Source organism: Euprymna scolopes, chromosome 12 (assembly GCF_053919585.1).
Source record: "Euprymna scolopes isolate OS-2025 chromosome 12, ASM5391958v1, whole genome shotgun sequence".
In the NCBI taxonomy this organism is placed as follows: Eukaryota; Metazoa; Mollusca; class Cephalopoda; order Sepiida; family Sepiolidae; genus Euprymna; species Euprymna scolopes.
Window position 1 is genome coordinate 85,627,905 of NC_136493.1, and position 23,906 is coordinate 85,651,810.

The 23,906-nt window shown below is 30.9% G+C and overlaps 1 protein-coding gene across 1 annotated transcript in view; it reads right to left on the reverse strand.

Moving 5' to 3' along the window:
• Nucleotides 1–23,906, reverse strand: part of LOC145291081 (otogelin-like protein) — a 201,916-nt gene that overhangs the window by 98,513 nt on the left and 79,497 nt on the right. Inside the window, exons 13-17 of the mRNA XM_080136596.1 lie at nt 17,577–17,729; nt 15,987–16,218; nt 8,997–9,246; nt 8,514–8,691; nt 2,820–2,911 (exon numbers count right to left, since the gene is read on the reverse strand). Of these exons, the coding sequence (XP_079992722.1) occupies nt 2,820–2,911; nt 8,514–8,691; nt 8,997–9,246; nt 15,987–16,218; nt 17,577–17,729 (905 nt within the window). The remainder of the gene's footprint in view (nt 1–2,819; nt 2,912–8,513; nt 8,692–8,996; nt 9,247–15,986; nt 16,219–17,576; nt 17,730–23,906) is intronic.

Below are 23,906 nucleotides of genomic sequence, written 5' to 3' on the forward strand. Positions count from 1 at the left end.
TGAAATTTTGAAAACTAGTAGTTGTTATCATTCATAATAACATACTAAAATTTGAATCATTTGCAAAGGATAGAAAAAGAATTATAACAATTATCTATTTATTTTCAAAATAGAGAACGAAAGCAAGTATTACAATGAGAAAGTTTTATAACTATTTTTCTGATTTTGCAATTTGGATTACAGCAAAACCATGCATAATAACTGTTAGAATAAACCGAAATGAAATTACTATTGAAATGAAATTACTGAAGAGTAATTACTACTATCACACTATGATGAAGTTCTGTTTCAAGGTGACCATCTCCCACAGTGAATGTATGAATCAGGGTTGACCCTTCCACCAAACTATCTATAGAGCATTTCTGTGTTTCCTTCTCAGTTCCAATAAATAAACTAGAGTGCTATGCATGTGTATATATTTTGTTCTCTATCTGATTTGTTTTTTGTTTTCTTTTAAGACCTAAATATAAGTCCAGCATTAGCATTTAAAACAACAATAACATATTTTTAATGTCGTTAGTGGTATTGTTAAAAGTCCAAAAGTTTGGATGTCTGTTTTTAAAAAATATATCTTATCATTCATATAATAATTGGCAATGAAAAACAACCTGCCATCCTATACACATCATAAACTAAAATTAAGGTATAAATTGTTGTTCTTAAAAGTTTATGCAATAACATGATTATTCAATTCTTACATTAGAAACACTGACATAGATTTCATTACAGTCATGGAAACTCTGTAATAAATTACTTACTATGGTGATGATGTAATAATCTATGTTCATTCAAACATTTCTGTAATTCATGACCATGTCAACATTTCTGAATGTTATTTATTGAACCAAATAAATACTATCAGGATACACAGCTATGCACTATCTTAAGAACTGCTGTCAGGAAGATAGTCACATATGTGTTCACTGCAGGTAATTTCAATCATCTGTACATTAACAATGACATATAAATAAAAGAAAAACTCCTTAAAAACATAATTTGAAACACTTCAATGGTTTGACTTGGGAGGAAATATTAGATCACTGTATGCAAATAAAACTGAATTAAACATGCCAACAAGTAAAAAGCAATATAAATATTTCAACAATTTTAACAAGTGACAAAAAATTTGAATTTGAACAGTGTGTAGCAGCAAATCATGCCAGTAAGTGCTATAATATATGTACATTCAAAGCAGAGACCTTATGTCCTACTCGAACCTCTTTACAATCCTCATACATGCTGATGATCCTAAGGAATGTGCAGAACTAATTGGCGAGTTTTAAGCAGACATTTTACTATTGAAACCAATATGTATCTTCTCTACTATTTCTCATATCAATTTCAAACATTTTACTTTAAATTGTTAAAGTAATGGGAATAAATTATCTCAATTTGTTTAGATGTTTATTTAAGTTTATTTTAACAATCTTTTTTGCAACAATTAATTTTTATTTAACAAAGATTTTTTTCTTAATTCTTTTGATATTGAAATGAAAAAAACTATTACCTAGTTAAAGAAAAACATTTCCACTGGAAAAAAAAAAGAAAGATGTTCTTCAGAGATATGATGAGTATTTTATTTAGCACCAACTTTCTCTCTTCTTCCAATTCTGTGTTAATAATGGTGCCACTAAGGAGTGGAAATTGCCAAATCAACTGTTCAGAAAGGGTGATCACCCATCACCTGACAACTATCATTCAGTCAGTTTTACTAGCTGTATTGCCAAACTAATGGAATCCTGTGTTAGAGAAACTTCTGAAACTTCTAGAGCTCTTATAGCCTGATACAGTTTTTGGGTGGAGTAACACATGCTGAATCTGCCCACGATTCTAAGCACTTTTGAGGAATTTCTATTATGCCAATTTGGATTTATCCTCAACACAAATTGCCATGATCAGCTTATCAAGTTTCTATAGGACTTCATGTTGACCACTGATAGCAGCTCATAGGTGGATGTAGTTTACCTTTACTTTACTAAAGCATTTAAATTATGTGCCATACAAAACGCTTATGCCAAAACTCTGGAATGAATGTGAAGGATGATTTTTTTTTTAACTGGTTGAAATCCTTTATTCTCACTTGAAAAGAAGAAGTCATAGTTCCAGGACAGTATTCTTCACTGTGTGAGATGTCATTTGGTAATTTGGTATACTACAGGAATATTTCTTGGTCCCCTTCAGTTTGTTGCATATTTTAATGACATAGATGCTAACTTTAAAAAATGACACAATACTGAAATGTACATATAACATCAGTTGCATCTTGAGATAAAAAGATCCTGCACTCAATATATCCTTCCTGCAGACTTGAACAAAATGCAGCAATTAATCAATGGTAACTTAAACTAACTGAGGACACGTGTACTACCATGCATTTTAGAAGGCCCTCACCCAGCAAGTAAGCTATTTTTACCTTCACCAAAGATATATAAATTTTGGCAGAAGATGTATTAGAAGTAAGTGAATCTATTGGTTGTGTTGTTCATTAATGTTTCAATGGGTTTAACATTATTCTTCTAATTAATAACTCTCCTCATGGTTTGGGTAGTTTATTATCTTTTTATGTCAGAAATTACAAGTGAAAAATTGTCTATATTTAAATATAGAGAGGAGTTTAGAAACAATATTAATTAATCATTAGTTTTATAAAAATTATGTTTTTAGTCAATATGAAAACAACTTAATCTGATTAATTTTGAAATGCCAATTTTATTACTTTAATAGCTTTTAATACTATATCATTAAAATTACAATAAGAACTCACTTTAATCTCAATGATATTATCTATATTCATCATATTTAATTAAAAAATAACTTACAATTTGTTAGAACCAATTTTGATACATGATTCATTTTTATACCAATTATTTGAATGGAAGCAAGGACATTTTTTAGATGGCACACATTCACCCTGAAAAATAAAAATATCATTATAATAAGCAGAATAAAATTGCATAGAAAAAAATTATCCTTTCATAAATATTCAATTACTTTTATTGTTCTTCAGTATTTCTATTGTGAAGCAATTTATTGAAATAAAATTAAATTCCACTTAGTATTTTTAAAAGCACTTTATCTAAAATTTAATGTAAACCAATATCAAACATAAAATATCCTGTTCTTGATTGCTTTTCAAATATGAGCAACTCAATGAACTATGTAAGTCATAAAACCTATGAATGAGATTCTGCAAAACACTTATAATGTCAGAGCAAAAAGTAACTAAAAAGATGAAAAGCATGAAAATATTTTTCACAATAAAACTGTTCAATACAAATTCAACATTATAAACAAGTATTTATTTTAATCAATAGAAAAATTTGTTTCTTTGAATTTATACACATTGACTTTCATATACTAGATTAAATTGAGAAAAAATTATAAATTTGAATATAACTAAATTAAATTGTCTTTTTGTTTCTAACCAAATTATTTTTTATTTAAATAATTTGCTTTTAGTATTCGTTATATGAAGTCTGCTTTTTTGGTATTTCCTAATTACTGGCAAAGCTCTATCATAAACGGTGACAAAGCAAATCAGTTCCTTCACTTTTATTGTTCTTTGTGAAGCAATTTATTGAAATAAAATATAAGAAAAGGACATTATTGAAATTATAAAAATTAACAAAATTATACAGATAAAAATAACACAATTAGTCTTTATTTGCAATTTTAATAACCAAATTAAAAAAATAAAAGTTTTTGTTTTATTTGAAATTTTATCAGAAATATGTTTATGAAATTATAACAATAAAAGTTTTTTTTTAATTTTAAAAATAAAAGTTTTTTATTTGAATTTATATAATTTATATTTATATTTATATTTATATAATAAGTTTACTAGCATCGTTAATCGTTAACCGGCGTTGCCTGGTAGAAGCATGCCCCCCCCCCCAAAAAAAAATGAAACTACAGTTGTTGTTGGTGGCCAACCCCCAAACTCCTTATGTTAAGAACGGCTTTCAAAATAGACACCCCAAACCTCCTCATAAGAACACTCCATTTTTTGAAGCGGGAAATGTCAAAATATTTGCCTCAAATTCAACCTTGATATTCAGTGTCAGCATAACCACCTGCAAATATTATAAATCCCAAAAAATTTGGAGGTGGCAGTGCCGGTTGGAGAGAAGAAGATTTGTTTATTGTGCATGCATACAAATTTGGCAGCTACTAAATTACAGTGCATGATACAGGTCTTTATATCTTGAAAACAACTTGTCTCTGCCAAAATTTAAATGATATTGTCTTATCCAGCATAGTCAAAAACCCAAAAAAATTGGTTATTTTAAAGAAAAATAGTGGAAGTGGAGCTATGGTAAAAAAAAACAAAAAAACAATGTAAATGTCTGTGCAGTGTTGATAATGAGTCAGGAAAAGAGAATTTAACCAAAGTTCTCCACAGAAAGTATGATTGGTAAGAAAACAAATATATAACAAATAAGTGTTTCTGTAGGCAATGTAATTTAGTTTAAAACCTATCTGCATAAAATATTGGGGTGTTAACTTATGTGTAAGCGGTTGACACAATAAGTAACATGATTGAAGCCTAGGTAATCGTTAGAAAATATATCTATATATATAAAAGCAAAAATGTATGTATGTATGTATGTATGTATGTATGTACGTTTTTCTTCGATGTCCACAAAAGGCTTCTTTCAGAGAAGCGCTCGCTCGCTTCACAACTTCTTAAAACTTTTTATATCATCTATAAATTGTAATATCTCACAGTTAACCACGAAGCTCGCCTGTCTATTTAATTTTATTGACTTTCAAACGTTAATTATTCCACATTTCCCGCATCGGCACGCGCTACATTCGGTTTTCGGTATAAACAAAAAGCGAAACTCGACTCTAATCACAGTCCCCCCGCCCTCTGTGGCACGGGGGACAAGATCAAAGTGTAGCATCTGTTCCGGCAGATGCTGCAAGCTACGACTAGCTATGACTAGCAAAGATCAGATGTGGGGGCAACCCCACATGCCTGACCATTAACCAGCTCCCATTTCCCACCTCTCGGGAGCTGGTCCCCTTTTTCCCTTCCCCCTCCCTTCACTCCTCACATTAAAAATCGGCCTTGTGCCTAATTTGCTCGGTGGGGGAGCAAATAAATACCATCTGTCCCGGCAGATGCTGCAAGCAAAGACCAGCTATGACTAGCAAAGACCATATGTGGGGGTAACCCCACATATCTGAACTTGGTCAAGGTAGGGATCACCCTACGACCACAGTTACTATCCAGCTCCCATTTCCCACCTCTCGGGAGCAGGATCCCCCTTTCCCTCCCCATCCCTCTCTCTCCACATTAAAAAACGGCCTTGTGCCTAATTTGCTCAGTGGGGAAGCAAATAAATCAACACAGGCCCAGAGCCAGTGGCCCAAAGCCCTCCGGGGCCCAGGCGACAAGATCAAAGTGTAGTATCTGTTCCGGCAGATGCTGCACTTAAGATAATTTGTACCAGTCAATGGAGGGGAAACCCTCTATACTGGAACAATTATTATTTTTGGTAACCAGAGTGCCCCCTTTTTGCCTACTTTTAGGGGAGCTGGTTTTTACCTCACATTAAAAACGGCCTTGTGCCTAATTTGCTCAGTGGGGGAGCAAATAAACACCATCTGTTCCGACAGATACTGCAAGCAAAGACCAGATGTGGGGGAAACCCCACATACCTGACCTTTAACCAGCTCCCATTTCTCACCTCTCGGGAGCTGGTCCCCTTTTTCCGTTCCCCCTCCCCTTCACTCCTCACATTAAAAATTGGCCTTGTGCCTAATTTGCTCGGTGGGGGAGCAAATAAATACCACAGGCCCAGAGCCAGTGGTCTCTAGAGAGTTAAGTAACGTTTGGTCAATGTCGACTTCGTAATATCAGACGGTAGCTTTCATTTTGAGACGAGGAAGCGGGTTTTTAAAAACAAACAAACTGATTTATTGACCTCATTAAAAACTGTCCCACACAAAATGCTAACTGCTGAATAGCTATCGCCGTCACGTCAATCAAAAACGTGCACCTGTTTTTTTTTTTCACACTTTACTATTTTCCAACTGCGCGTCGTCAAGGCTTTTTTTTTCACGGGCACCTGTTTTTTTTCACACACACCTACAAACACCCGGGCAACGCCGGGTACCCCTCGCTAGTATGTAAATAAAATCATCCACAGAAATAGTAAATGTAAGAAAAAATATAACCCCTCCCCCAATAAACTAAAAAAAAAAAAAAAATAGCATCGTGCAAGGGTTGAAAACAAAAAAGAAATAATGGTACCCATAAATGTTTGTTTTTTTTTTGGGGGGGGGGGATTATGGCGTGTGGATACTTTGCGCATAGGTAAGTGTAAAGTATTTAATTTTCAGTTTATGAGTGGTTATTATGTTTGTATGTGTTTTTTTTAGCATGATTGCCTCATGTAGAGAGTGATGCCATATTGGAAAATTTCTGGAGTGTTCATTTATGTATGAATAAGTGGATTCCAGAATAATAGAATTGTCAGGTCTCAGCCGATCAGATGGAGCGGATTTTGAGAAGGGAGAATTTATTATTTTAATCGGGAAATGGAATGATTATGTTATGTGTATGTAACTAATAACCAGTTACGATGGGTGCAATGAACGTATCATAGGAACATGTAGAATTGGTCCCAGTGTCAACTGGTAACAGTAGGAGGACTAAATATTTAGAGAAAAATAGGGGCTCCTTCCTCTATAGATGACGCGATTGTGATGGTGTTGCTCCTAGGATGCAATGTAGCATTTTATTATAACAACTTAATAGATCTAAAACTGTGTTCGAAAATTACATCAGATAGTGGCTAACAGCCTAAACGTAATGAATTAGTATGTGGCATCTGTTATTGCAAACCTATTGTACTTTGGTCCGGAGGGAAATTTCTGCAGTCAAAATATTATATAGGAGATGAAATTATAAAAATAAAATTATTGAAATCAAAATAGTTTATAGGCATGATAGAAAAAATTGAAGAAACTGATTTACCTTGTCACTGCTTTCAGGAACACTACACCAAAAGTTAGGAAGTACATTAGCTAACTATAACCACATTTTTTTTCATCTCTAAAACTTTATTTTTTTGCTTTAAAATGTTAATAAGTTAAAAATTGTAACATAATATTTGAAATGCAAAAAGAATTACCACTTTGAGGTGTATGAAAATTTTAATATTAGTTGAATTCAAATAGAAACACAGTTTGTGAAATTTTTGGTAATAAATACTTTACACAAAACCATATATTTTGATTTTTATACATATTCCTTTTTAAAACCGAGCAATAATGATACTTATATATTACTATTAGCAGTCTGCCTGGTCATAAAATATGCTTAAATATATTTTAATTCATTTTGTATTTATTATCATAGAGCCAATCCTCTATTGATTATTATATTGTACCCAATATATAGTAACGAGTTCAAAAATTACAAAAAAAAAATGGCTTTGGTGCCATCAGCTATAACGAAGCCTTCATCAGAAATTTTTTAAAAACAATACATTTTTTTCTTTTTTTTTTCTTAATTGCCATGTTATTATTTGGCATAGTTTATTTGTTACCATCTTCGACATAATCTGCATGTGGTCATTTTGCATATGACCTTGTTATAAGCCAAAAATTTGAAACTTTAAATAAATAATATTTGTTTATTTAAAACATAAAAATCCCCACATGGTCGTTGTTTAATTTGGCCTATATAACAAGAAAGAATTACATACATTGCTACATGATCCAGTTCAAGTGTTTGCTGAATTAAATCCATGTATCTTGAGAAGCCTTTAATTTTCTAGTTAATCATAAGATGTGAACCAGTGCCAAATGAATAAGAAAGTTGTGAATTTCATTTTCTCCATGTTCTAAAAAATAGATTACTACTACTACTCTTACTAATTGCTACACAGTTGTGCATGAACGGGTGCCTACCCACTGGACTGGGCAATACACAATCACCGTCTTTAACATATAAACTGTGCCAAATGACACTATGACAAGTAAGAAAAATATGTATTTTTTTTAATTCCTGATGAGGGCTTTGTTATAAGACAAAAATTTGAAACTTGAAATAAATAAATATTTGTGTATTTAAAAAATCAAAATCTGCATGTGGTCATTCTTTCTAACATTATATATATATAACAGAATATTGATAATGCATATATAAGTCAAAACAATCTATGCATGTACCTTTTCCATGACAAGCAAAACATATGAGGTATTTTGGCTTAAGTAAATCATTAACATCTGTCACAAAAAATTAAAAGTATTCTAATATAAAAAAAAAAATCAGTGAAATGATAAAATATTGTAATCAAGAATATTCTGGATTATTTAGATTACGATTCTCATCTAAGTTTTTATATTCACAATGTTTTGGACAATGTATAAAATAAAAATTCATAATAAACTCTTCCTAAAAGCAATTTCATAAAAAGCTAGATTTTACATTAATTTTGTTATATCAAAATGTGAATAATTTTTTAATTTTGTTTTAATCCAAATATTTTACTTACTTTTGAATTGAGATAGAGGTTTGGAGGGCATCCACAAGCACTTTGTCTGGAACATTTTTTTTTCATTGTGAAGTCATAGCAGGTTGAAATACAGTCAGAAGCATTCACCGGTATTTGATTTTGAGGGCAGATAATTTCTTCACAAGTAAGACAGGATAACAAACCATGGGAACAATTACTGTCAAATAGAAAATTGTTATGTGTAGAAGAAATACAATTTATTTTAAATTAAGCTGTTTTCAAATGTAAAATTTACAGCAACAGATTTTTTCAACATTATTTTTATTAAGAATATCAGTATTATGAAATATCGGCTACTGATCATTAAAAACAAAGCTAATCCAATCATTAATTCTTTTAAATCTTGTATATTTATTTATATCAATTTTTAACATTTCATGGTTTTTATAAAGACATTTATATAAAAATATCTTAGTTATCAACATTCATATTTCTCGTAAAAATATAGTTAAAATTACAAACCAAGATTTGCATTCTTGTTTGAATTTCTCGCCACTATGTCGAATAACTCCCGGTTCAGAAGTCGAACAACAAGTGCAATTGACAGGATCCACACAGTTTCCATATGCATCAAATCTTTTGTTTCCTTTACACTGGCAACCAGAGACTAACCACTTTTCTCCAGCCATAAATGGATCATTGAAATCACAGCATGTTGCACCAGAAACATTTCCATTGAGTTCATATTGTGTTCCATTTGGACATGAAATTTCTATAATCAATATTATATATACAATTTTAAATATTTAATAACAATAGTATGAGCAAGTATGTGTACTGATGACAGAAAAAAAGAATATATTTTACAAGAATTTTAAGATTTAATAAAGACAAAAATATAAAAAGTAAGTTTTAAATATGAAATCAAAATGTATTTTGTTGAAATTACTTTTTGATTTTGTAATGTGAACCAAATATTTGAAAATTTAATTTTAATTAATTGTAACCAACTCAAGTGAAGTTCAATATCATATATGTGATCTACAACAGCATTTAGCCTATATAACAAGAAAGAATTATATACATTGCCACATGATCCAATTCAAGTGTTTGCTGAATTAAATCCATGTATCTTGAGAAGCCTTTAATTTTCTAGTTAATCATAAGTAAGATGTGAACCAGTGCCAAATGAATAAGGTTGAGAGGCAACTTGTGCATGAACAAAATGATTGACAACTACAGTGATGTATAACAAATTCCCAGTCCTAAATAATACAAATTATGTAATGTCATTTTACTTATTACAACCAGTGCTTCTACTTACATCCATGTTCAATGTATGGGTATCAAACCCACTATTTAAGAACTCAGAAAAGCTAATACTCTTCTGTCCTACAAGTGCTAAATCAACAAAATTTGATTCATTTGCTATTTCAGCATATCAACCTCTTTTTTGGATTATTTAATAGTAAGCTACTATACTTAAGCCGCACATTATAAATAATAAATCCTTTATCAGACAAACTGTCATATTTGGTAAGTTGCTTCCCTCAAAGAAAACTCTTTTCAATTAGAAATAGTAAAAATTGATTTCTCTTAGCCAATCCACAAAAATCAGACTACATAATGATGTTCTGATATCTAATCAATAATGATTGATCCAAACTTTTTCTAGAATCCTTAAAATGTGATTATCCATATCTCCATTTATTTCTAAATGTAAAATTAATACTAGCAAGTTGATTAAATATACATGTTTTATTGTATATAGTTGAGATAATTGTGCTAAATTTGAATACAGATTTTATTTCTTAAGGATTTCTAGAAAGTAATGAACCATTTGAGTCATTTATATTTCATCATGAAAATTTTGGAAATCCTTAAAAGTTTAACATTCTTTAATAATATTTTTAGGTTTAAATATCATCAATTAATGATGCCATTCACATGAGCAGACAAAATTGTTTATTCACATATTTTGTTCTGCATATGTTGTTTTAACATAGTAGCAATTCTCTCTCATGATCTCCCGTTTGAGCTTTTAGTATCCGTATTTATCATTCCTGTTTGGTTCAGAAGATGTAAATGTCTTGCTTTGTTCCCAATTTAGCCCGCCAAATAACCTAATTGGAAATCAGGACCTAATCAGAAATCCTTGATTAAGATTTACTATTTTATTCATAAGTATTAACCCTCTGAGTGCTAATTTTTTTTCTTTTGTAGAAAAATGATCTTTTATACATACTTTAAAATGACTGTATACTTAACTTTCAGTGTATATAAAATGTGTAGCACATAAGTAAGACTATCAAAATAAATTGTAAAATTTGACTACTTGTTCATCAGTCTGTAGTTTTTCCTTCGTTTCTCTAATAAAAGAGAGAGCAGTCATCTTAAACTTAATGTGGTTAAATATTTGATCAGGGAAAATTGTCAGCTTCTTAAGAGAATCATTAGTCAATTGCTGAATTTATTGTTCATATTTGTGTTATTGTGTCTGATGTCGCAAATAAAAACAATATGCATGTAATATCATCTGCTATTAGCGATTATAGATTTGTTGCAATTTTGCAACACATTATGATGAAAGGGTTAGTACATAGATTTAAAAAAAAAGCTAATGAAAAAGAAACTATGATCATGTAACTTCTCCACAATATATAGACTTCTAATTTTCCTATTTTGAATCCTCTGAATTAGATTAATGTTGTGGTCCTATTTAAGGGGGCAAAATATTAAGGTGAAAGAGTCTTGGTGTTTATGTGAGCGGTTAAACTATGTGTGTGCTCTGTGCTTGATGACAGAAACGTCTGGTTTATATAGTGCCAGACGAATCCATACTATCATAGATACAGGGACTTTAAGTACCCCAGAAAACCTCCCTCTGAAGATTTATTTCCCTGAAATATAGTTTTTCTTTCTCGGGTTGACCTCCAAGGGATCTGTCATTTCCTTTTACTGCCAGCCGGAACAACATATTTCGATACTAGTTTGAGGGGTTCCAAGTCAAATATGGTCTAATGTCTCTTCTGGTGGAGTTTCACTCAAATCGTTCGCAGTGTGTTTGCATACCTGGTTTAAATGTTTCTTATGCATGGAATGTGGTCCTTCCACCATGTAGACCATATGGCCGATCCTCTTCTTGATTGTTCCCTGCTCCCAGAAAGCATTATTATTTTTGTGCATCTAGAAAAATGTTTTCTGCCGGCACGTAATTCTTCTTGGGAGCAGTTGTCATTTCAGATTTTACCTGTTTTGGCAATAATTTGTCAAAGACTGGCCATATTTTTCTCGCAAATATTTCTGCCGGAGACATCTGGGATGGTGTATTCTCGTTAGGCGTTATGTGATACACCTGAAGAAATTGTTGCATCGCTTTTTCAGATGGAGTATCCTTTGCCTTCTTCAAAACCCTGTCCATCAAGTGGTCCTATATAGTTCACATGTATCCGTGATCATGATTAGCCAGCTTTGGGCCATGGGCTAAATTGAATTGGTGGCACTTTAGCAGCTAGTGCACATTCTCTGTATGCTTTTAACTTTTCTTCAATATCCTTGTCCATATTTTTCCAGTACACATATGAATGCATTAAATTTTTCATTCTGGTGGTGCCAGGATGTCCTGTGTGAAAATCCTTTAAGATTTTCTTTTGGAGGGCCGCTGGAATAACTACTCTCTCCCGATATAATAATACCTGGTCGCATGTTGAAAAGAACCTCTGCTACTTGTTCATCAGTCTGTAGTTTTTCCTTCGTTTCTCTAATAAAATTATCGCTTTTGGCTTCTTTCCTTATATCATCCAGAGTAACAAGGTTCTTTCACCATGTTGTATAGGATCAAACAATAATCTCTCTCTGATCATAGTGATACGATCACTGAGTCTTCAAATGGTTCACCATTCCTTGGTATTAACCGTGATAGGTTGTCTGCGTGTCCCAACTTCTTTGACAGAAGGAACTTCAGATCAAAGTTGTAATTTAGTGAGATTGTTCCCCATCTTTGGAACCTGTTTGCCATATGTGTAGGTAACCTTACAAAGCCAAAGATAGAGATCAGCAGCTTGTGGTCCATTTGAAGTTTGAAATGTCATCTACGGAGAAATCTGTGATATCTTGTTACTGCGAAAATGATGCTTTAGGATTCTTTCTCTATCTGGGAATAATTCCTCTCTGCAGGTAATAGGGTTCCAGATGCATGTGCTATCAGTTTCATAGAACTGTCGGGCATTTTATGTAGAATATATGCAGCAATTCCATATACGCTCGCGTCATTTGTGATGATAATGTCTAAATCTGTGTTGTAATGGGTCAGGAATAGTTCCGATGTAAGCACTTCTTTTAGCTTTTCGAACGCCAACTTGCATTCCGTGGTCCATTTCAAACCTTGTCCTTTCTAAGTAGTTCATATAAAGATGCGCACAATGTGTGCATATTAGGAATGAAGGCTTAGTAGTAATTAACTAAGCCTAAAAAACTTTGCAGCATTGTCATGTCATGTGGCTTAGGCATATTTTTATTGCTATGGACATTTCTGGATAAGGCTATCTATCATTTCTATCTATTATCTGCTCTGTGTATTTTATTTGGTCAAGACCATCATGGGCAAGACCACAGTTAAAATTTTTTAATCCAGTCTATCCCCAAGAGGTTATTAGTGTTTTTTAAATAGAAACATCTTGAGATTCAGTGTTTACATTAGTGGTAACCTCACCTTCAAATCTTACTCTTTCTCCAGTTATTGAATGAGCAATTTTCTTGGCTTTCATTATCTTCAGTTTTCCGATTTTGCACCAAGTATGGTGGTTTATGATGAATAAATCGAAGCCAATGTCAGGTTCAAATCTAACATTCTTGTCCTCAATTTTTACCGTCATGCACTTCCATAAATTTTCATACTCTGCTTGAGTCCTCATTTTTTTTTACGTAGCTCCTGCAATGTAAGGCTTTGTGTCCGCTGTGTCTGCACCAATCACATTTCCAGGACCGGTATGGACAATCCTTCTGCCAGTGGAGTTTGCCACATCTTTGGCATGGGTAACGGGGTAACTCAGGTTTCTTTTGGGATTTTTCCGGAGGGTTATGTTTGGCTTTTGCTTGACTGTTTAGAGAGTAAGATTTTTTGTTTATTTGTACCTTTCTAATCTGTGTTACACCTGCCTCTTCTATATTTTTGGAGTCTTGCTTCTCCGAGATGGCAATCCTCAGCTGATTGTTGAAGAGTTATATTTGGTTGCTTTTCCAATCTGTTTAGTACCCAGCATCTGAATTCAGCGTCTTTGGTCAACACTAAGCTTTGAATGAAAATCAGGATCTTTAAGTTGTCGGCCGTCAATGAGGATAGTCTGAAGTTGTCACAGTGTTTATTTATGACTGAAGCAAATGTGGTGTAATCTTCGTCTTCTTTGCGGGTCAAGTTGATGCATCTCCATCTTTTATGGAAGAAGCTGATTTTTGGACAATATAATTCCATCAAAGATTTCATTGTCTTGTTAGAGGACAATTTGCTGATGTAATCCGCAAACTTATGTTCCCCAGCTCCCAGTTGTTGAACCTTCATCTGCTTTCTCCATGACTTACAATCAATCCTGAATATGTCACCAAATCTACAAAAATAGGCTTCAAATGTCCACTCCTCTTCAAGACAATAGTGAAATGTTTCTAATGATGACCAGATCGTGATTTGGGAAAAAAAACATTCTGGTCTGACTCATTGCTTTCTTTCTTCGCTATTATTTTAGTAATTCCAATTTTTTATTTGCCTGTGTCTGCATTTCCAGTATTTTTTCACTGAATTGCCTTCTTTCTGCTTCTCTTTCTCTTCTTTCTTCTCTTTCTCCGTCTTTTCTTTCTCTTTCTTTTCCTTCTTGTCTTTGTTTCTGTAATTCCAAAGTCTGAGTCTGCTGTAAATGTATCATTTCAACTCGTTACCTTGAAAGCTCTTCCATTTTGAAAAATAAATAGACTCATAAGCCCAATCTGGGTCTAAAAAAGTGACTTTATGGAGAAGAGATGCCAAATTAATATTCACAAAGAAAAAAAAGTCACGTACATGAGGTTTTAAAAGAAAGATGTTCAATTTTCTACAGAGAACAAAAGTCAATTGAGAATTCATTTTAACTCTCTCGACAAGAAAAAAATATGAAGAAATTTTGAGTCCAGAAGAATTTGGAATAAGAAAACGAATTGAAACCCCTTTTCGTAGCAAAAATTCAGTCGAGAATTCACTTTGTTGCCCTGAATTCTCATAATGGAGTGAATGCACTTTCGATCCTTTGTAGAGTTGATATACTTCTTTTTTTTTTTTTATCATTTTATTGAGAAAATGAAAATCATGCAGACTATCAACAAAGAAATGTTTAGGTCACAGAATTAAAAAATTTTTTCAAATATATACTGTAAAACGAAAATGGTTTCTTGCAGAGAGGAAAAATTATGATATTTGTACTAGCAAAAGTCAGCCAGCCTGCAAGAAAAAGCTAATTTTTTTGTGTGTGTGTGTGTTTAAAACCAAAAAATGTTCACTTTCAACAAGCAGTCCAAAAGTAAAGGCATTTAGATAAAGAAAAAAATTCTAGGTAATAAAAATGTCTTATTTCAAATTTGAAAACTTTGCATGACTTGCACAAACCGAAAGTTAGAAATGAATTAGATCAATTCTTAAGCAATAGACAGCATTGTAGATTTTTTCTACTCACAGTTTTTTTAAAAATAAACTTTTCTGAGGTGAGGTCGTTTTTTATCGTTGAAAAAACTTTATGGAGCCAATCTTTACTTTTTCAAAGGAGGTAGATAAATATGAGTTCATTAAACAAAAGTTGGTCATTTATTCAAAAGAGATCCTTGTGGGTCCTTTTTGAATGTTGTGGTACTGTTCAGGGGGTCACAATATTAAAGCAAAAGAATCCTGGTGTTCACTGCGAGCGATTAAACTATGCATGTGCTCCCTGCTCGACAGCAAAAATATCTGGTTTACATAGTGCCAGACAAATCCATACTATCATGGATATAGGGGTATTAACTACCCCAGAACAATTATAAATACCAAAGAGAATGACATCAAGACATGCAATTGTTTCTTACCTTACATCATGTACATTCTTGAAGTTGATATCCATTCTATTAACGTTATCTTATTAAATATGAGTATCAATTATTATTATGTCATTATCTTCTGTTGATAATTTCTATTTTCTATTAGCATCTTACAAATATTGTATTCCTTGTTACCTATAATCTAAATATAATTTATAAACATTAAAGCTTATATTTTAATTTAGAATAACAAACCTATAATTTCCTTGATTGTTAGTATGAAATAAGAATATATTTTGATAATCATAAATATGCTCATTAATATACAATAAACCTTGAAGAATACTTTCAATATTTCTTTAGCTTATATATTTCAGTATGTTAAATTAATAAAATATAGCCACAAATAAACTCTCACTTACTAAGTTTTTATAATGATTAGTTTACATAAAAATAACATCAATTTGATTATAAACTTACCACATTCTGGGAAAATTTTTTGATAATCCAAGTTCTCTCCACTTCGTCCATAATAGTCAAATACGTAGACACTTACAATAGGACATAAAACTTCCGGATAATGTGCAATATCATACATGGATAAATCGTGCATGCAGATTTCAATATACCTTTGAATTTCACGTTGAGACATGTGGTTCTTTGGTCCATCAAAATTTTCTAATTTCTTGCAAATAGTTTCTATTTTATCATTCTGTAAGAAAACAATACATTTAAAATATAACAAAGAAGCAATAAAAATTCTATTAGAAAAATATAATATAAATTTAAACAGATAAAGTTGATTTACAACAATCATTACAACTTTCTGCATTTACTGAGAGAGAAGTATTTAATACTCAAAATATAAACATGTAACTATACCCGCACATCAACTGACTGCTTTCCTCCATGTGCAGTGGTTTTTGTTGTTTTATCTTCTAATGATTGTTATATTACAAAACTGAGGGACAAACAAAAAGGTTGAGTTAAAACTTTTTATTTAAAGTTAAAACAATTGTGAAATGAACTGCTTGGTGTGTCAGGATATTCTGGTGGCGGGGATGCTAGTCGGGTGTTGATATGACTCGGCAACAATCTAGTGTTATGATCAGGCTGAGGCGGGGGGCGGCGATGTCAAGAACATGGCTTTTTTGTTCTGGTGTCTGGAATACATATGTGGTGGTGGCGATGACAGAAACGTGGCTAAGTGTTCTGGTGTCTGGGATACCGGTACGGTGATGGCAGTGAAGGAGGAGTAGTCTTGAAAACTGTTGTTTGGTAGCACAAGGGGGTTGGCAGCGACGGTGGAAGAAGTAATCTTAATAGCAGGTGTCGCTGATGGAGGGTTGGTGACAATGGCTGCTGCTATTGGCGGGACAAACCTCGCTATCTGGTGAGCTGTGATGATCTGGCTGTGGCGGCATCAGCAAAAGAGAGGTAGTCTTCAAGGCTTGCTGTCCAATGTTTAGTATCACGAGTGAGATGGTGGTGGTGCGGTGGCAGCGCAGTAAATTTTAATAGGCGCGGTCGCTGGCGAGGGATTAACAACTGCTGGCTGATGACGGAGCGAGGTTCACAGCTTGACATGCTGGGCCAATTGTCTCACTTGTCGAAAAGGCTGTCGTTTTTATACTCATGTTGCAGACATAGTTGTAGAAAAAGGTGGCTTTTATAATTAGCTGTCGTTTTCACTTTTTATTTGTATTTGTTTTTGTGTTTTAATGTATTGTAGGGAGCCGTCTGTTTGATGTTTGTATACATGTGTTATATCAATTTAAAGCTAAGAAGTTGTGAATGTGTTCTAGTAGGTGTTCTACTGTTGCAGTGTTTTATGAGATAATTATTCGTGTTTATATGCTGCTTATAGAAAAAATAATAAAAACTTATGCAATATTACAATGTTATAATAATATAAGATACAATATAACTAAAAATCAATAAATATATCTTTAATATCCAAAGATTTACGGATAAGTAAAAATAAAAATAAACTATTCCAAATAGAAAACTATTCAAAGCTGTTATAAAAATAGGTCATGTGCTACAATTATTATTAAATATGTTACTTACATAGAGTGTTTCATTTAGAACCACTGGATCAGTTGTTTGTTGACCAAGTTGGAAAGACTTGATAAAACTTTTTACATTTTCAATTGTAATTCCAGAAGGTACTTCAAATTCATCTTTAAAGATATTATTCATTGTACCACAAAGACCATACATCTAAAAAACATATGTATATCACAAAAAAGGAATTGAATAAAATCAGTAAAATATTGAGACATGAAATTATTAACAGCCTTATTATTTAGCTTAAAATTTCTTTTAACAAACTTAAAAGATTACATTTGATTATTATTACATTTTTCATATCAGAATACATTAAAAAATTACTTTATCATAATCAGCACAAGATTAGCTAATGATTGCTACTTTAACTTGAAAAAGAATTTGGTTCTCAAAAGTTTGGATTCTATTAATAGTATAGTGTAGAAGAACAAAAGTAAAGCGTATCTCCTTTTAAACTATCAGGAAATGAATAATGATGTAGGTATAAGCATAGCTAATGTGTGCACAGAGCCTAAACGATGGAGTAGTGGTAAAATTGCCCAATGTTACTATTCTCGATTTGCACATACTTCCTGATAGCTATTTTAAACTGAATTTTTAAAAGGTAGATATACTGTTTAACACGAATGGTATTTCAGTTTAACATTATTAATTGTAATGAGAATCATTGTAGATACTTGGCTGTTAAAGAGTAAGTCATAAATGAATAATAATATTTAGTATTTAGTGAATCTGCTAACTCAAGAAATGCAAATAAATCAGAAACTGAGATGGATTTCAAATCTGATAATTTTTTGGAAGATGATTTCTCCATGGATGCACTGAAAGTTTTCTATTAAAATAAAAAGATTGCCAAATTTATAATCATGAGATAAGGGAAAATCAGAAAAAAATTGTAGTGATAGTAGCTATTTGTTATGCCTAATTAAGATAAAAGTAGGAAAGTGTAAACATATTAAAATACTAATTTTGTCTTTTGTTCAATTTTTTGAGTAGGCTATCAGTGATTGCAAACTAACCAAAACTTTAATCAAAATGCAAAAAATTCAACAATTAAATCATTTTAATAAGTGCTCAGCTTCTAATACAAATCCTAGTAAATCAATCCCCCTTATTGGAAACACTCAAGGGAAGGATGAAACCAAATTATTGCCAGTATGTTTGGGAGAGGTTCTATTTTTTCTTTTCTTTTTTCTTTTCAATATTTTAAGCAGATTTGACACTCAGCTACCAGATTTTTATGGGTCGCTCGGTTTCTAATATAACGTAAGTAGATCTAGATGTTTATAACTTATGGAATATGCGCTGTTTTATGGTTGTTGTAAAAATGGAATGGAAACTTAAATTTCGCTGTTTTAAACTTTTTTTTTTTAATTGTGTACCCCCCCAAACGAATATAATCAAAAGAATAACATTCAATAATTGTACTTTATATATATATAAAACACAAAATATTAAAAAAAAAAATTATTAACAAAAGGGATATAATTCCATTTTTAAACAAAAAAAATCAGTTTGGTATATCTTTTTGTTATTTTTTACGTAAGTCCAACTTACCATTCACATTGGAAATGTCGACATTTATAGGTTGTCGGGTACGTTTACAACGAATAAACACTCCAATCTACCTACGTTAAGAACGGCTCCCAGAATAGACACCCTCAACCTCTCCATATTAAGAACGGTTCTCGGAATAGACATCCCCAATCTCTTCATGTTAAAAACGGCTTTCAGAATAGACACCCCTAACCTTGTCAGCATACCCGAAAACTTATGAAAGTTGACATGTCGAATGTGAACGATCAGTTGGTTGGACGTAATGTAAAAATGTACCGAATTTAAAAGGGAATGAAATTTAATTTTTCATTCCATTTTTACAACAACTGTAAAGCAAAGCATTCTCTGAAAATTTTACCTAACTTAGTGTATTAATGTTGTTATTTTTTAAGTAAAAATAATATTTAGGTTTGGATATAAATTCCTAAACTCATTTTACACTAAATAATTTAGGTCACTGAAATAGGAATCTAATTGAATCTTTAACTTCCTGAATAGTAAAAAGGTGATCCACAATGGTCAATTTGCAGCAAAACTGAAGTTTAGGTGGAAAAATAACCTCTAACCCTTTATTACATAAAAGAAACAAAACTCCCTAATAACTGTTATGCCAACAATATAAAAGCAATGCTATCGGTATTTCAGAAGTTAACAGTTTTAAATAAGCAAAACTTCTTTTTTTTTTAAATATAAACAATATGAAAACAACTTTTTTAAAAAAGGAATAAATACTTTTTATACATATTTTGTTAAACAATATATACAGAACTTTTAAAAATTTTCAACTATTTTAAAAGAATAAACAGTTTTTTATTCATTTTAAACAGAACTATTTTTGGTGCTCCTACACTATTGGGACAAAATTTCGGAAATCATAATACTGAATTTTATATGAAAACAATGGTATCTACGTTTTCCTTGTATTTTTAAGATGATTATACTCCAAAAATTACGAAAATCGATAAGGTAGGAAATTATTTATTAAACAAAATAAAATCGAATTTTAAGAAAACGATTGTATTTGCTTATGTAAGACACAGTAGAGTTCAAAAGGGAGGTAATTTTCCATTTCGATATAAAAAATGGCTGCAATTTTTCACCTGCTTACACAATTACAGTTGTTTAGTTTAATAATTGAGTAATATTCAGGTAGTTTCAACTGTATATTTTGGAAGCTAACATTGTAATCTATTAAGATTAACAAAAAAAAAGAAAAATCAGTAGAGATCATTGTTTTTTTCTCTGAAAACTCCATTTATTGACTACAAAATTTCGTTCTGATAGTATAGAAGCGCTTCCTCTTTAAAAAAAAAGTTTTAAACAATATAAAAACTTTTTATAAGTTAAACAATATAAACCTCTTTTTTTATTTTTAATTTTCACCAATATAAACATATTTTTGTGTATTTTTTATATTTAATTTTTAACTTTTAATAGAACTTTGGTGCTAATGTATTTTTTTGGTACAGCACTATTTTATTTATTTTTCAGGTTAAATTCAAGTTTCACAATATCATTTTATCATTAAATTGTTAGGTGGTAGCACAGAATAGTTACAAAACACCCTCCCTCCCTATGTTAAGTATGGCTTTTGAAATAATAACATTATTATTTTAGCATGGTACCATAAACACATAAGTACCAAACTTTTTATAATTTTACATGGTAAATTTTTACTTGGTTTCCATCTTACAACTTTTAAAGGTTTTCGAATATGCTGAAAACGAATATTGCATTTAAATTTTCTGCAAATAAGTAGTTTTATGAATATCGAGCAATGTAATTTTTTATTTATTTGCGGTGGCCATAGTATTTAACTTTTAATTTTACACAACAAAATAGATTTTCTTTTAATAATTTTGAAAGAAATATTGTTCACGGACCTTTTCCAATTTTAATTTTTAACAAACAATATAAACCTTTTTATATTTTAATTTTGAAAGAAGGAAAAAGTAATAAATTTCAAATTTTTTCCAAAAAATTGAAAATAATTAAAAGAGAATACACGTTAAAATTAATAAATTGCAATAGAATACTCATGTGATTCAATAATAATCATGTGATTCAATTTTGAATTAGAAAAAAATCACATTACAAGTTTTACTTACATTGCTTTTAATTAAAATAAAAAGGTTTTCATAGTTTACAATTATAAAAAGTTCTATTCATATTAAAATTTGTTTTATATGTTCCAATAACTTCATATTTCTATTAATGTTGTTTATCATTAAAAAAAAGGTATTCATTGTTTAAATTATTTACAAAATGTTTACATTATTTTCATGGTAACGTAACGGTGACTGCAGGAATTTAGTTCCTTTTAAGCGATAAAGGGTTTGAGATTATTTTTCCACCTTAACTCCAGTCTTAGACCAAAAGTTCCTTTTAGTGATGTCATGTGACGGCAGGCGGTGATAAATATATGTCCCCAAATAAAAAATTGCTACATCATTACAAAGAAAACCACCTATTTATTAAAGAAAAATTAAGTATAATATTAAAATTAAAAAGAGATATATAAAAACATGCATGGGTATAGTAAACATACTATACCAAAATATCGAAGCAATCAGTCAGTGGCTCTTTAGACTATTAATAACGAACGAACCAAGAATTATATATATACAGATTTGTTTAATTTATATAATATTGCATTGTAATTTGGCTTATAAAAATTTAAACAATGATTATATGAAAAACACAACTTTGATATATATATATATATATATATATATATATATATATATATATATATATATATATATATATATATATATACACACACACATACATGCATTTCTGTTGTTTCTCGAAGATTCCAATTTTATAAATACATGGTTACAATATTTTTCTGCTAGTGTAAAAACTAAAAAGTTAAACGGTAACAATGAAACAGGACACAAAAATGAAATCAAAGATTTATTTATGTCTACAGCTGGATATGATGTCATAATGAAAGTATCCATCATGGTGTATACCACAAACCCTAATGACTTGACTTTCGAAAAAATAAGTCAAATCATTAGAAATATTAAACCCAAGAAAACGTTGGTTATAGCAGAAAGAATGAAGTTTATGTCGATGAAATAAAAAAGTGATGAACTAATCATAAAATATCTACACTGTCTATGAATTGCAAATTTGAAAAACCTCAAAGAACAGAAAATTGAAGATGACTAAATTCAATTAATCAAACATGTGTAATGCAAAGTAGGAAATGTGTCTTTAAACACATGCTTTGACTTTATACAACAAGAATTAATACATACAACCAGTATAAAAGTAAATCTAACAAAAAATATTTAATGATACTTACCAAACAAGATTTTAAAACATTGATATTGTGGACAAAAACACAAAATAAAAAGAAAAGCACATCGGAAATCCAACTTTACAAAAGAAAAATTTACAACTTGATGGGTACTTTTGGGTATTTTGAAAATTCTTTGAGATTAGAAGATAAATTTGAAATAATACCTATAATTGCACATTATGAATAACCACAAACTTCTTGGAAACGAAGTACTTGGCATAAATTCTACCAAATTAGTTAATGATATAAAAATGAAAAAATCTTAAAAATTAAAAAACTATGAAGCGAGTTTAAAATTAAAGGAAAATGTTATCCTCTCTTATTATGAGACAGAAAAGTTACATCTGTTGACATTAGTAGAACATGTTCCACCTGAGGGCAGTAATCGCCCGTTGTATTTTGGAAAAGTCAGATGGAGGCATGTGCACATGTGGATATTATAAAATAAACATAAATTATAAAGCTTGCTCAGATTCATATACTAAACCTAATGATGAAGTTATGTTATATGAACTGGCAGAAATAAGCATGTTTCAAATATCAATTTGAAAACAGCATATCACCAAATACTAATAGACAATAATTTCCAAATAATGACAATAAATATGCCAAAAGGATTACTAAAATGGAAAAGGATGCCATATGGAACAAAAATAGCAAGCACCATATTTCAAATGGCCATCAAATAAGTTTTAAGAGAAGATATAAAGAATATGGCCTGTTACCAAGATGGTATATGTATAGAAGCCAATAATGAAAATAAAACAGCAAACAAATAAATTAATGCTGGAATGGCAATAAATGAACAGAAATGCATAAGAAATAGCATTAGGTAATATTCCATTTTAAAAGAAAGTATATACCCAAACCAAGTCTTAATAGAAAAAATATTAAAAATAGCTATACCTACAAATAAAAAAGAACTTGAGTTTTTTATGGGGTTAGTAAATATCTACATACAATATTTACCAAAATATACAGACTTGAGTAAATCAATTGCAAATTTTAAGAAAAGAAACTAAAACTTTACATATAATAGTATAATAGGATTTATTTATGCTTACTCTTTACATTTGCACAAATGTCAAAAATTTCTACTGTGTGGCTAATATGAAAAAACAGAATGGCATGTGTAAGGTACATAAGCAGAAATGGATTCACCATATGTCACAAAACTTGGCTGTTCAAAATAGGAGCAGTGGACAACAATGTCTAGGATTTTAGTGGTAAACTGAATAAGGGAGTAAAATTGAACTTCCGAGGCATGCCTTTCATATGGGTGATCATGTTAAATCAACCAAAGGTTGAATGCCTCATAATCATGTGATCTGGAACTTCATGTCTTAGGAAAAAATTAACTCTCAATAAGTCTTACAAAGAACATGTTTTCTATGCTGAAGTGAGTAGAGTGACCACCTGTTGTATGCTAAATATAAATAAAAATATTCCAATTGAACATT